The sequence below is a fragment of the Sus scrofa genome, chromosome X, assembly GCF_054392235.1.
Source record: "Sus scrofa isolate SSC_HxYL_T2T_F1_AM1 chromosome X, Sscrofa_HxYL_maternal_Yorkshire_Landrace_v2.0, whole genome shotgun sequence".
NCBI lineage: Eukaryota > Metazoa > Chordata > Mammalia > Artiodactyla > Suidae > Sus > Sus scrofa.
Genome location: NC_139401.1, coordinates 84934293 through 84950206, shown reverse-complemented (window position 1 = coordinate 84950206; position 15914 = coordinate 84934293). Strand labels below are relative to the sequence as shown.

Genomic DNA, 15914 nt, shown 5'->3' with positions numbered 1-15914 from the left:
GCTGCTGTTTTAGAGCTTTGACTATGTCCTATCACTCATCCAGCTGTTTCACATGCATTGTTGAATTTAATCCTTCCAACAGCCCAAGCACACAGGTATGGTGTTATCTCCATTTTCCTGAGGAGAAAGCCAAGACTTAGAAATTAACTAGTTTGTCCATTGTTGTATAGTTAGTAAAAATGGGATTAAGATCCAAACCTCAGTGTGACTGTTTACAAAGCCCATGTATTTTAAGCTTGGAGTATGTTTTACTGTCTCCCCAGAGTGAAACTGAATTCAATGGAGAGCAAGTAAATGCAGAATATCTGCTTTCAAATTTGAATATAAATAGAATCACAGGTGCAGAATTTAAGAGATACCCTGAGGTCTCCCTGCCTGGATCCCTTTTCTTCTGGCAGTTCAAAAGCAGTATCTGAATCTCTCATTTGAGTGTGACTGAAACTTACCTTCTCATTTTGACATATTTAGTAAAGGAGGAAAGAGAAACCGAGGGAAGTACTCTCTGCTAAACCCTTGTACTTAACCTTCAAAGTTACTTGGTATGCACAAGGTTAGCTGACTGTATGTACCAAAGCTGCTGAACTGAAGCCCCATTGAAAAGAGCAGGTCCACAAATTTCTTATGCATTGTTTAAGATTACAAATGACTGAATAGCAATGCCAGGTATGGGAGTTTCTAAACATAGCCCAAATATAAAGTCTTGAATTCATGTTAGAATTTTTAGATTCTATATCTACTTCTTTTACTTTCATATTGTCACTTGAAGTTCTGTACCTCTAGCAGAAAAGTTTAAGTTTATTCTTTTTATTTATTAAATAGCTTGATCTCAATTTAAAAAAAGGAGGCTAGGAATGAGCGGCTAAAAGAAAAGTCTATTCTTAGTCCCTGCTATTGGGACAAACATAAATTACTCCTTCGGTTACTGTTGTCTTTTTTTTTTTTTTTTTTTTGTCTTTTTAGGGCCGCACCTGCGGCATATGGAAGTTCCCAGGCTAGGGGTCAAATGGGAGCTCTGGCCTATGCCAGAGCCACAGCAACACCAGATCCTTAACCCACTGAGCGAGGCCAGAGATCAAACCCACAACCTCATAGCTCCTAGTCGGATTCATTTCCGCTGCACCACGATGAGAACTCCCATGTTGTCTTCTAAGTATACCATTATTTAGTCTGTTGCTGAGCCCTGCTGGTACGTATCTGGTGGCTTTTCCTTTAAAAAGCAGTTCAACCTCAAGATTTTTAGATTAATTACAGATTGTTTAAATTCTCTTTGCACAAATCAAATTGTAGTATCTGTACAATATATTTCCTTAAACTCAATATATATTCACTTAACAAGCTTCTTTTACCCTTTCTGTAATATGATTACAGGAATTCAACAATATGTAAAAGGAGTACCAGAAGTGAAAAAACATGTTTGTTGCCCATAATGTGCCCATATATTATTATAAGACTAGTAGAAGATAGTAACAGTACATCAAATAACTAATGAATATTTAATTTTCTTATATATTGTCTGAACCCCCAAATTTAAGTACCTATTTCCTCTGTCTTGCAAGGATTTTAAATATATTCTATGTATCTGTTAGAGAACATGGAAAACATCATTAACTTCTTTGAGGCTGTTATAGGATTCAAATCCTCTTTAAGGAAATTAAACACAAAAGCCTCTGACCATGTCTCATTATAATGCTCCTTCCACCACCTTGACCAGCCTGGGCTTCTCACTCCCTACTAGGGAAGGAACATCACCCAATCCTCACCCTGCCACTCTATAACCTGTTTTCCATGCAAATAAATATTAGGCATATCCAGAAGCATTGTCACATTCTCTTAAAGAATATATTTCTGAACAGAAAATAAACTTGGGTGAATACAAATGACTGTAATTTATTGAAATTTGCATCAAGTTTATAGATCTTGACACATTAAGTAATGCCGGGGTGGAAAAAAAGAAGAAAAACAACAGAAAGAGGAGTTAAAACTAGCATATTTCATAGGATCAATGCAGGGATCAGGTGTTACATTTGGTAATGAAATAAGCAGAGGAAATCTGGGGAAAAGCCAAAGAGTAAAATTTAAATGCAGACATTCTAGGTGTACTCTTAGAGGGAAGTTGGATATTTATGCATCTTGGTGTATATGACAGGAGGGACAATAATATATACAGTCACTTGTAAACTTGCTGATGCTCAAAATTAATACTTTACCTATTCAATATTAAAACTAAATGTGTCCTTAAATTATATTTACAGTATAGATTAACTGGGAGCATTTCCTTGTCTGCTTCAAAAATTTCTTCTAAGGATTAAAATTTTAAAATACAGGCCATTTAAGAGCTCACCTGTTTTGGCCTCTTTACTTCTGAATCTTTTAATGTGCTTCCATGATGAAAGTTCAGAATCCAAATATTACAAAAGACACAAGGTGTATGTGTGTGTGTGTGTGTGTGTGTGTTTAATATTCCCAAAAGGTTATTTTTAAGTTCTTCTGAATTTGGGGTTCAACTGACTTTTCAGTACCTCACAATCAAGAATGATTTTTGATCTTAAAATATTTCCCTCATGTACTTGTTCCCCAAAATGAAAGTTCTCAAGGTAATCCAGTTCAAACTAAAATTGATCCAATTCAAATTAAAATTTTTTCTGTTGATATTGAGACAACTTTGTTAATCAGGACAGAATCTTGAGAGAGAGAAAAATATTGTAGAAAGAAATTACTATGTAAAACAGGAGATCCAGTTTCCAACTCTATCGCTTAATACCTGTGTGAGGTCGTGATATAATAACTATTACTACTGATAGAGGGTTTGCTGAATACAAAGAACTGTGCTTAGGAGTTCCCGTCATGGTGCAGTGGTTAACGAATCCGACTAGGAACCATGAGGTTGCGGGTTCAGTCCCTGCCCTTGCTCAGTGGGTTAATGATCCGGCGTTGCCGTGAGCTGTGGTGTAGGTTGCAGACGCGGCTCGGATCCCGCGTTGCTGTGGCTCTGGAGTAGGCTGGCAGCTACAGCTCCAATTGGACCCCTAGCCCGGGAACCACCACATGCCGCAGGGGCGGCCCAAGAAATAGTAAAAAAAAAAAGACAAAAAAACAAAAAAAACAAAACAAAGAACTGTGCTTAAAAAAAAAAAAAAAAAAGCAAATGTGCCATTGATCCTAATTTCAGTATTACCATTCTACTCTTTTGAATTCCAGGTCCAATGCTACCATCAACCAGAAATCTTTCAGGATTTCGACTCCCAGTCAAATGCAATCATTTTTGCATGATTATAGTATTGTCATTTATTCAAATATTTAGCACCTATTTATTTCCATTTCATTTTATAGTTAGTGGTTAGCACATTTTTTTTTTTTTTCTTACTAGACTGTGAGCTACTGGAAGACAAGGCCTGCATTATTTTTTCCCTTTTTCTGTTTTCATGGTTGTATATCTGGTACTTGCCTCAGGACTTCGCACAAATACTCAATAAATACTTTTTTTGAATTATTGTGTTAAGTGACAATAAAGCAAGGAAGAAATAGTATAAACAGCTTTACTTTGGAAAATATTAGACCAAACAGGCAGAATGAGACATATGGCACAAATAATTTATTTACCTTCATTTAGAGCAAAATGCATTTTGTACAGGTGTAAATTATATCACCTCAGAAGAGCTAACTCTCAAAGACGTTTTTATTAGAATATTCAAAGAAAAAATTTGCATTTGACATGTTGTAAAACTCCCTTTCAAAATAACAACAGAGCTTTTAAAAGTTGTTATAATAGAAAAAAAATCAACAGGAGCCCAATATGTTTCCATGCTACATATTAACAACAATGTCAAACACTCAGAGGTGATACAACGGAGGGGGAAGGGCAATTGCATGGGTGGAGAACACCCACAGAATTCTCAAAGCACCCCTGACTAGCTAAGACATAACCATTTTAGACAGAGCAAAGGTAAATGATGGCTAGGGCGTCTGTTCTGTGATTGAGTACCACTTTTAAGGGGTTGCTGGAGTTGTTCATGTAATTATTTTCTTGTAGGTAGAAATGCAAGTGTAACATGCCTTTGAAGCTCAAAAAAAAAAAATCTGCAATATTTTTTTACCACCCTTTCCTCATAAACTATCCTCTCCTTAGCGCATGAGGGAGAAGGTATGCTAGTGGATAAGTGACCCCAATGTTGTCTTCAAGTATCTTAAGCCTGAATATGCATCACTGCCTCAAAGAAGATTCAGCATAGATGTGGGGCTAAATATTCATCTTCCCTAACTGTCAACATAACTCAATTAGATACTTGTCCTATGGTCAGTGGGTGAGGAGGATGGGGGGCTAGGATGCGGAGGGGTTGCCTGTCTTATTTCTTGCATCACAATTCTTGAGACCCTCCTTACAACAACCAATTTTTTCTACACATGAAGGACCCCTTAAACTTGTACAAAGTTATGTATCAATTATATCTCAATAAAGCTGAAAGACAGTGACCCAAGAGGTCCTCATAATTATCTCTCATGGTACAAATAACACGTGCACTAAAGTGGCAAGGCAGATCACTAAATCCTCTCTTTGTGTACCTTCAGTATTTATGCCTAGAAAGCAGGTTCTCCTTTTTGAAAATATACAGAATATAAAAGTGGTTCACATATAAGCAGATACTTTAGAAATAATCTGCCCTAAAAATTAGTTTATAGAGTATTTTAAGAGATCACTTGATAGTATCAGGCAAATTAGTTACAGTTGATTTTTTTAAAGTAGCTTTAATTAAGATGTCAATTACTGGGGCCTCCAAGTGGCAGTTCATTTGATCATGCTTCAGATTTAGCTTCACAGACCAAGAACACTGATAGAATTCTGAAGAGTAGCAGTGATGATGGATGGAAAGTAGGACAGTCAGCTTTGCTTCATGGGTCTCTTGTTCTGTTAGGTCCCACCATTTGACTCTTTGCCAAAGAAGGGCAGAGTTTAATGAATTAGTTGTTTTGGAGGCTAAGTAATCTTCCTCTTTAGAGACTTTAAAACAAAAAGAGAAACCTCTCTGTGAGATGACCTGGGATGAAAAGAGGGTAGCATAGACTTTTTGAGAGTGGATAAGTAAATGAATAAAATTGCATTTAATTATAAAATACTGATTTGTGGCCTGGAGCATATGTATATGATTAAATATATATTTATATATAATATAATTAACACATTGAATATTTACTATGTGCCAAACATTGTATTAAGAACTTACAGGTCATACACACATATGTATATTCTCTATAAATTCCTGATAAAAGAGACATACTATTATTGTCATGACAAATGATGAAAATACAGCTCAGATCTATTAATAGTTTGGAAAAGTTTACATAACTAGTCAGCAGCAATGCTGATATTTAAACCTAGTCTTATCTGAACCCAAAGTGCAAACTCATCCAACATGACATATTGCCTCTTCAAGAAAAGTGTGATTGAATACCAGGGTTTAAGGGGGAGAAGAATACTGTGCCTGGCACTGAAGAACTCTTAGTGAATTCAAGATACTACACACTAGGTGTGGAGTCATGAGTTGAAAACCATCCCTGCTCTATGAGAACTAACATTGTAGTGGGAGACTAAGACACGGGCACAGATATTTGAAATGTAACCCTGTGTGTGATTGAAGAAACCTTGAGAGGTACAGACAGGGCTAGGTGAGCCCAGAGAACAGAGAGCTAATAGCCCTTTGGGTGAATTGAAAAGTATCTCACATGGTACCTTAAAGGTGAGTATTATGCAAATGAGGAGTAAGGGAGAAGCATTGTTTGGAAAATGAGAAATAAATACAAATAATCGGGTAGGGAATAATAAGAAAATCAAAGGAAGAGTAAAGAGTCTAGTTTAACTGAAAAATAAATAGGCATTAAGCAATTAGCCAGAAATAAAAGTATAGAAAGACCAGAAAGAAAGTGGGGGCCAAGACATGGAGAAGTATGGATGTAACTAACTAAACTTCTTTTCCTGAGTTATGAGAGACAGCTGAAGATTTGTAAAGTAGGAGTCTCCATATGGACCATCCAATCAGAATTGGGATTCAGGATGAAAATAGGTAGCTCTCTGAGAACAGATGGATAAGAGAAATCCAGGAGAGAGGGGAGGAGATGGAGTTTTATAGCAGTAGTCCAGGTGATGTGTTTTTGCAGCTTTATCATAAAGGATATGCAGATGAAATATGTTTGCAAACTCACTCTGATGAATTCTTTCTAGATAAATCTGACCAAAGATCTTTGTAGAAACCTGGTGAGAGTTTTAGTATGAGTACAAAGTCTTTAGTTGTCCTACTTATTTTTCAAAAACTTTAGTTAACAACAAAAAAAGAGCTCTATATCATAGAGGAAGGCTGACAACTGCAAAGGGATCAGGATGATCTACAATGTATGCTAATAGGAATTATCAGCAGGAAATAGCAGCAGAGGAGAAGGATGATCTACACCAAAGTCAAATAAAACAGGAAGCAAAACAAAAAAGGAAAATCTTTAGTGTCGGAGGCATGCAAACTGCTAAATCGCTCTAGCATTGCTTCCCTGACATACTAACATTAAATGAGGCAATTTGACATTGTTGCATGTGAGACAAAAGATATTCTAAACAAACAAGCCCTAGAATGACAGATGTACTATTCAGATTTTTATCTGTCAAAATCATGATGTGAAATACTTCCACATCACATTAAGGAAATTTTTGTCTATATATATATATTGCATATAGTCATATATATATTCCTTAAAAAACATGCACATGTGTGTATATATATACACACATATATGTACATATACATGATTTTACATATATATATATAAAACATTTATGCTGGAAATCGAGTTGGTCTAATGATTTGTTCATAGGATAGACCTATAGATGAGATTTTGATATAGTTTACTTTTATCTTTATTAATTTTTAACTTAGCACTAGATTACATCAGCAAATGTATTAAAGTGACTTAGAGACTTTACACATTTGTTACTATGGGTCTGACCAAACTTAGCAATGTTTCCTCCAATAGAATTTCTTTAATTTCGGGGTGTTCCCCTCATGGCTCAGCGGAAACGAATTTGACTAGCATCCATGAGGGTGCAGGTTCAATTCCTGGCCTCTCTCAGTGGGTTAAGGATCTGGCATTGCTTTGAGCTGTGGTGTAGGTCATGGATGTGGCTCGGATCTAGCATTGCTGTGGCTGTGGTGTAGGCCAGTGACTACAGTTCTGATTCGACCCTTGGCCTGAGAACCTCTATATGCCACGGGTGAGGCCCTAAAAAGACAAAAAAAAAGAATTTCTTTAATTTGCTTACATTAGTTTTAGAGAAACCAATGTATAAACTTGAATCAACTGCAATTTTTTTCCTTCAGGATATCTCCTATCAAAACAAAGAGGCATGGACATATGATGTCTGGCAATTATCTAGTTTTGCTTTATAGATACTTCTGAAGGTTGTCAGCACACTGAACTCCAGGAGATGAAAACCAGCTCTCCCTTGGTCCTGAAATGATCTGTAACTTATCTGGGAATATTTTAAGATGCCTAGTCATCTCACTGGGAATTGAATGTGCTAGAGTGGATCGTGGACACATGAATGTTCATGTTTGCTAATGCCAATGTCACTTGCCCAACTAACATACCTGAAATTTTTCCTTGCTTTTTGTTTTACTTTCCAATTTGTAAATGCAATTGGAGAAAAAAAAATTGGATATCTGCATATTGAGCATTTATTGTGTGCTTGCTTTAGAATCTATTGTGTTAACTTTCATGACAATTCTATAAGAAAATATAAATATCCTCATATTACAAATGTGGAAACAGTGATAAAGTATCTGTGGATTTTATACTTTATCACTGGCCCCAGGCTTCACATACAGTTAACAGGAGGGCCATTGGCTGGAGTCTTTTCTACAAAGAGAACCCAATAATATGGTTTCCTGACCATACATATCAGCACTGCTTAAACAACTTCTTCACAGAATCCCTCCCATCAGTTCAGTACTTTTGGCTCCTGAAAGGTAGTCCAAATTTGTGGTGTTCCCCCTCAAGCACTCTAAATTGTTATCGACAACTGTCCTTTGAGGATCACACACTCATCAGTCCCCCATATCTGAATGATGCTCCCCCCAAATCCAAGCTCTTCCGAATTTGATGTTTATTCATCCCCCATCTGGCCTACATTTAACTTCTAACATGCTTTACTTGTGAGGCCACATGATAAATGAACCAAGTGATGAGATTTCAGTACTTTGATTTCATTGTCATCAAAAAGGTTTCATCTGTAATTACAGATACAATTTATTTTTCTTGGGTGCTGGGCATTGCTAGAGGACTCGTGCAGGCTGTCAAGTCATAATCTGGACTCCATGTAAAGAAATGCTTAATATGAAAACAATTAATATGAATAATGTATGAAAAAATTCATCTTTGATTTCTTCCTTATATTTTTGAAAACTGAGACTCTATATATTTTATTCATTTGAATTGCTATTGAACCAAATGCTGTTTTAAGTCTATTTTCTATTTTAAAGCTTAATAACCAGTAGATATTAATATCATAGTTAGTAACTTCTTTTCAAAACCGGTTGCCAATATTTTGCAGTCTAAGTGCTCCAGAAGAATGGCCCCCATCTGATGCAGTGTGTGTGAATTCATCTGCCGTGGGCACAAGTCTTTTACCTGTCAATATGGCACAAATTTGTTACATTGCTGAGATTCACTAAAATGCCATGGGGATCAGTGGAATGCCAGGTCACACATGGGAAGCATATTTATTGAAGAGACATCCTCTGTGAATATAGGCAGTATATGGTTGGGGACAAATCATGGACTTTAGAATCAAAACATTTATATTTGAATCTTTCTTACTAAAACTTGCAAGCTGGGCAAACTCTATTTAACTTCTCTGAGCCCCAGTTTCCTCAACTAAAAAAAACCAATAACACCTCAAAAAAGCTGTTATAGGGACTGAAATAAAGGAAATTACTGTAGAGCACCTAACATGATGCCTTTTGTGCTGACATAAAAATAAAATTTATTAACAATTAAAAGTACTCACACCACTACAGCACTAAAGGTAAAGGACAATGGCTAAATCTGAGGACTCTGGTGAGGGAACAATGTTGAATATTTTCCATATGTTTGAAAATAAAACCTTTATGTAATATGACATTAAGGCTTTTTAAAAAAAATTAGGCTTCCTATTGTGTAAAGACTTACATCTAAAATTGGCATGATGTTAAAGTCTTCCACAAAATAACCCTTGAAGATGAAAATAAGCCACAAATGTTCCCAGATTAAGTTTTGGAAACATTCTGATGTCAGATCTTTGCATGGTAATCATTAGCTTACATTCCCATAGAACATATACTTTTCTCTACAACATCAAGAAATCTAACAATAACATAAAAAAACACTTCCTGAATCTCCAGCCAAAAGATAAGTGCTTTGGGCTTTGAGGAAAACATGAATTATGAAGCATGTGTGGATCAAAATTTTTTATTTAAATGCACATATATCTTAAAAGCATTATCAAAAATATCATCTAATGTGAAATCAAGGCTGACAAATAAGGAAGTTAATGGTATGTGTACCTTAGAAATTGTTTTGTGGTTTCATGACCCCAATGAATTTTTTTCAAGATACTTTGGCTGCTAATGAAGAAACATTATAAGTGGCCCCACTGAGTAGATACATATTGAAATCAGTACAAAATGCTGCCTAAGTGTAGTCTAACATTTCATGATTCAATTATGCAGTCTAGGAAGGCAGTTTTCTAGAATTATCTTTTTTTTTTTTCCTTGCAAGAGAAGGAACATTAGTATTGAACATTAGTATTGAACATTAACCTGAGCATCTAAACTTTCCTTTAGGGTTGCTTTATTTAAAAACAAAACAAAAAACCCAAACTTATGTGATTTACTCTATCAATAGTTGTAGGCCATTTACAATATGAAAGAATTATAAGAGTTGATTTTACTTTATAAAAACTGATTAACCAAAGCCCTGTGGATTTCCTAACCATGCTGTGGTAAAATATAAGATTAGTGTAGCAATTCCTTCATCAAATGAATTTACTGTTAACATATTGAATTAGTGATCCTGTTAGACACTATTCCAAGATTACAAGGTAATTCTTTAAAACTGTAGGCATTCTTGCATTCTATGACTGTTAATTAGCCTTTCTCATCCTGCAGAAAGATTTTCATTAAGGATTACCATCAAAGATTTAATATTTCTAAAAATTGTGCTTTTCTTATAATTTTAAAACCTTATAGGCTTTAGGGCTTGTATGTCTTATTGCTCTTTTATTTTCATTCCAGTATCATAAAAGGGTCATTTTATTTTATCATATGCAAATATGTGCAGGTGTTCTAGCTGAATAGAAAATTATGTTTGACACCATAAAAGAGAATCCTTTAAAATATTTCTTGTCCCAGGGACCACTTTCTATTATTAATGTTCATTCTTGATGAAAAATTATCACATAGTTGTTAAAAGAGGAGTTTTAGAGCCAGACCCAGGGAATCTGGATCCTGTCTTTGGTACTCGCCAGCATCTTTCTGTGCCCCAAATTACTCATTTATAAAATAGGGTCAATAATAATAATAGGTTTACTAATGGTTATAAGTTTGTAATGAGAATTGAGTTATTGCTTTCATTGCTTAAAAGACTATCTGGTATATAGTAAGTATGTATAGATTTTGTTAAATAAAAGAAATAAATTCCATTGCCACATATGACTTCCATCATCTTTCCAATGTCAAAGTTTGTTCTACTTTTCTTATTTCTCTGGTATCACTTCACACTGTTTGCACAATTTTACTTTCTTCCTGTGCTAAGGGTCAACTATGCTTCTTGTGGAGATATGAATCCCTAGCTGTGGGAATGAAAATTTGGGGAATTATGGAGCTCCATGGTGGTTCAATGGGTTAAGGATCTGATGTTGTCACTACTGTGGCTCTGGCTTCTGCTGTGGCATAGATTTGATCCCTGGCCCAGGGAACTTGTAGATGCTGCAGGTGCAGCCAAAAAAAAGAAAAAAAAGATTTGGGGAATTACTGTCAAGCAATGGGTCCATCCCCCACCCTCACATATTCCACAACATTTGCCTAATACTATGGTTCTGAGCTACTTATTTCTCAATGAATATGAATATGTCAAGATCACAATATATATGGATTTAATGAAGTACAGTGGTAGCCAAATTAATGTTTATATTCATAATAAGACTGCCTTCAGAGTGTTTTCACAAGCAAAGTTATTGTTATTGAAAGTCATATAAAACCAGGAAAAAGGTTCACCTCACAAATATACTAGTTTTATTTTGTTTCAAATGTTTGACAGATCATTATTTATTTTTAGACCTGCTGGCACATTGAGAATTGTAACTTATAATAAGAAGGGACAGAGAAGGTGATTGGGTGGGAAGAATTTATTATGCAAGGGGAAAAGATCAAGTCATTATAAAATGCTTCATTACAAAAAAAGTAAGAATTCCATACACACTGGCATGTGCAAAGCTGGTCAACAGCCATTTCTGAGTAGCAATTTCCCCTAGTACTACGCAGATGCTAGGATGTTAGCTACAGTGAATGTTTGCGACCACATTGCTATCCCCTTCACATTAAAAACTGCTATGGGTCATTTGATTTGTTTTCCAATGTTATTTCAAAGTCACGTTAATTTAAAAAAAAATCTAACTTGGAACTTCAGGACATGCATCGTAGGTGTGTACATAAATATTTTATATAGATTCTAATAAAAATGCTAAAGGAAGTGGACTTACAAGGATATTTCTTGTACAGAAATGGAAATTCTCATTCTGATTTTCTTTACTCAAAGAAGTTGACCTATTTTACAGTTCATGAGTTATTTTAATTAGTTGAATAGTTGGCCTTTACAGCTAAAAGCCATTCTGCTTTATGGGACACCATTGTAATATTTGCCATTTAAAAGAAATAAACCCTCCAAGTCACTATCTGTATCATGAATTTTAATTAATTGTTATCTGAATGGTTGAGTCAGGCATTATCAAAGAGTTTAAAGATTTCATTGGAGGAATAGAAATAATTTGATTTTCAGGTTGCACTTTAGTTTTAGTAGTTTCTATTTTCAGATTGTTGCTTTTGAAATCCCACAAATGAGTACTAAATATCTTACTAAATGTATTTCATAAGAAACCGTAAAAGCTTATTCATAAAACACATATTTTCTTTAAACTTTTCAGAGGCAAGCACAGTTTGTAATTACAAATGAGGTGGAAAACTCCCTATCTCTGTCATATTCATAGTAATACTACCCAGTGTAATCCACCGCGTTGTGGCACATCTTAATTTTCAACTGAAGTCTCAGGCAGTAAAGACAGTCAAAGCTGTCAGATACCTAAAAGATGAACCTAATAAAAGAGCCTGAAGGAAAAGGACCCACTATATAAGAAAAAACTGTGTCTCCAACAAGATTTTTTAAGGTTGTAAACAAACGAAAGAATCAGTAATTGGTAAGAAATTAGTAGAGTTAATTATATTGCACTCCATTTGGTTGGATACAATCAGGAAAAACTAGCTAGATAAAAAATATTGCCCATAGAGCAGAAACTTATAGAGGAAGAGTGTTAATAATAATGTATAATTTCATCTGACATATAGCTAACCTAGTCCTACCTCATTTTACCCTAGTAGTTCAAATTTTTGGACCTTAAAAATACATGTTTTAGGAATTCTCGTCATGGCTCAGTGGTTAACTACTCTGACTAGGAACCATGAGGTTGCAGGTTCGATCCCTAGCCTCACTCAGTGGGTTAAGGATCCGGCATTGCTGTGAGCTGTGGTGTAGGTCGCAGGCGCTGCTTGGATCTGGCCTTGCTGTGCCATAGGCCGGCAGCTACAGCTTCAATTAGACCCCTAGCCTGGGAACCTCCATATGCCACGGGTGCAGCCCTAGAAAAGACAAATATATACATATTTGTCTATATATATATATGCATATTTTTAAATTTTGTACTTTTCCTCAAAACTGCTATTTTGAAGACTATAGCTTCTTAAGGATATAGATGTGGATTTTATCACTGTGTATTCAACATCCTCATCAATTTTCTTGAGAACATATCAAAGATTCAAGACTGGCAAGTCATTTTGAAATCTGGCAAAACTTCATGAATTCAGATATGAGTAATTTAAAACTAGTAGCAATTTGGACAGCTCCCGGGTTGCAATGAACCTTTATTTAATTAATTGTTTCTTCCCATAGTGCATGTATTATTTCTGCAGCTCTTCTAAAGTGCATAAATTAACAAATTAACTCAGTAAAATAGGGTGTTATTATTATAGAACACATGATGTTCATGAATTTCAGAAGCACTCATGAAGTAAAGAAATAATAAATAACAACAATGTGATTCTATTTTCATCCCACTTGGGTTGTTTTCTAATGCTGTAGATATATATTTACATAGCTACCTTTTCAAGGTTTATATCCTTTGTAGCACATAGAAGACATTTTAAAATAACTCGATAGAAGATAATTTATGGTTATTAATTTGGTACAGAGGAGTCAGATTCAGGACCTCTATGTTATTAACAACAGTAAGTTAACCAGCCACAGAATAACAAATAGCATACAAATGTTTAGATTGGTCTCCTCACTTTATTTTTAGATTCCCTTTAGGCCCCTATGAGGAAAATAAATTTGACTGGATTTGTTAGTCACATTTTGAGATATCGTGATTGAAATGAATTCTTTAAAAATAACTTATAAGCCAATTTCCTTTAAAATTCAAACTGGATTGTTTTAGGGAGGATTTACTAAAATATGCTTAAATAGTATAAAATCAAATTGTCCTATATTATGCTAAAACTTATTTAAGTCATATTATGAAACCTCAGTTCTCAATTTTTTTTTCATTCCATGACCTCACAATTAGATTTAAACATCAGTGGAATAGACAGTTATTTAGAAGATACTGGTAGAGGAATGTTTGTACCTCCAACAAATAAACTATCCCCACTATTATCAAACCATACTAGGAAGAAATATGTATTTCCTGTCATATTTTCCACACTAAAGCCCACCACAGAATCACCTAAAGAAACTTCATGGAACACACATCAAGAAATACAACCTAAGAATATTTTTATGCGTTCATAAAAATCAATTAGAGAGGAAATCAAGTGTTCCCTTCATACCTGTGGTTGGGGATGAGTCCAGATCTCCACAGTAGTTGTCTCTTTCATGGGAGTGTGAGATCGTATAGCCTCCTTCATTGGCTTTAGAAAGGGAAAAAAATAGAAGTATTTTTAAATGGTTTGTTACAAGTAAAAAACATAGTGCATTGCACGCATGCATGAAATACAGGAAAGTAAAACAATGCCTGGGTAAATATCTCTTTTTCTTTCTCGACATCATAGTTATTGAGGACTTACAATGTGATAAGTACAGCTTAAGGTACTGGGAATAAACAAGAGGAAAAAAAAGAAGAAAAGAAATTCCTCTTCTCATGGAGCTTATATTCCAGTGTTACTGTTAAGAATTCCATTAAGATATGACTGGGATTGTGGAGGACAGTTTAAAATATTTCAATGGCTAAAATTTTAAGCTGGAAAGACTTTCAGTCCAATGCTTTCACAACTCAATTGCATCAACAGCTTGTATTTGTGAATTTTCAGTGTCTGAAATTAAAATCTATCCTGTGTTTGCCACCAAATCACAAATTTTATATCATATAAATATATTTAATAGTTATTATAAATGCCAAGAAATTTATGAACCAATGCATAGATACTAGCATACCACATCAGAATAATTATCAAGGTCTTGAAAAGACAATATCTATATCTATTTCACTTTCCTCAGGACAGAGAGAATATGCTCTGTTTTAAAAATATTGAATGTATACTATACACATTTTCTGTATATGTGATTTTAGTATATAAGGTAGAGGGTTTTGTTAAAAAGTTATCATTTTTATCTACCCAAGGAAGAAAAGCCAGCTCAGTGATTATTGGAAGCTCTTGGGTTATAATAGCAGAATATAGAATTTAGTAGTAATCATAGAGATCTGATGTCACACTTTCAGGACTTTGTACTGATGTTTGGTATATTGCCAATTAGAGTTATGCAATTATTACTTAACAGGGTTTTTGAAGGGGAGCATATTTGCCACCCCAAGTATGTCTCTTTGACATAAAGATTATTTTAGGCCTTTTCTTTTTTTGGCTGCACCATGGCATATGGAAGTTCCTGGGCCATAGATCAAATCTAAGCCTCAGCTGTGACCTACACCATAGCTGTGGCAACACCAGATCCTTCACCGGCTGCACTGGGCTGAGGACTGAACCCACAACTCAGCAGCGACCAGAGCCACTACAAAGTCAATGCCAGATCCTTAACCGGCTGTGCTACAGCAGGAACTCCTAACCTGATTGTTTTTAAGAAACAGTTGACAGGAAAAAAGCTCTGAAAACCAAGAGAATATCTTTTGTAAAGGGTATGTACATTTGTGAGGGAGATCTCCATTTGTAAGGATGTCTTCCTCTCTTTACCAAGAAGAGAAGGATGACTGAATCTCTAGAAACTTTTTCGTCAGTGGAGAAGGTAACAGATCTAAATCTTCATAACAACCTTAACCTTGATTATTGTGCTTTCATCATAGCCTTCCATGGTTCCCACCCCCAGCATCTTCTTTTGTCTTTAGCTTAAGATGGTATTTAAGGTGGTGGCTTGGGCCATTTCAGAGATTTACTCAGTTTTCCTGAGTATCTCTCATGTATACAGGAAGTGTACATATTACTAAACCTCTGTTTGTTTTTATCCTGTTAATCTGTCTTTTATTATGAGGTGGGCAACGGGAGGTCGCAGCCAAGTGCCCAAAAGGGTAGAGGGAAAATTATTTTTCCTTCCCCACAGTTTCAAGTGTCCATATATTGCCTTAC

General features: G+C 35.2%; 1 protein-coding gene across 38 annotated transcripts in view; it reads right to left on the bottom strand.

Annotated features, from left to right (window-relative positions):
• The window catches only part of PCDH11X (protocadherin 11 X-linked), a 728596-nt gene that overhangs the window by 393352 nt on the left and 319330 nt on the right, over positions 1-15914 (bottom strand). For 36 of the 38 annotated variants that reach the window (XM_085006470.1, XM_021080411.2, XM_085006456.1 and 33 more), the window contains one exon: positions 14169-14249. In XM_085006470.1, the coding sequence (XP_084862596.1) occupies positions 14169-14249 (81 nt within the window). Of the gene's footprint in view, positions 1-3570; positions 4997-14168; positions 14250-15914 lie in introns of those variants that run through there. The other 2 variants (XM_085006477.1, XM_085006478.1) reach the window with 1 other exon arrangement.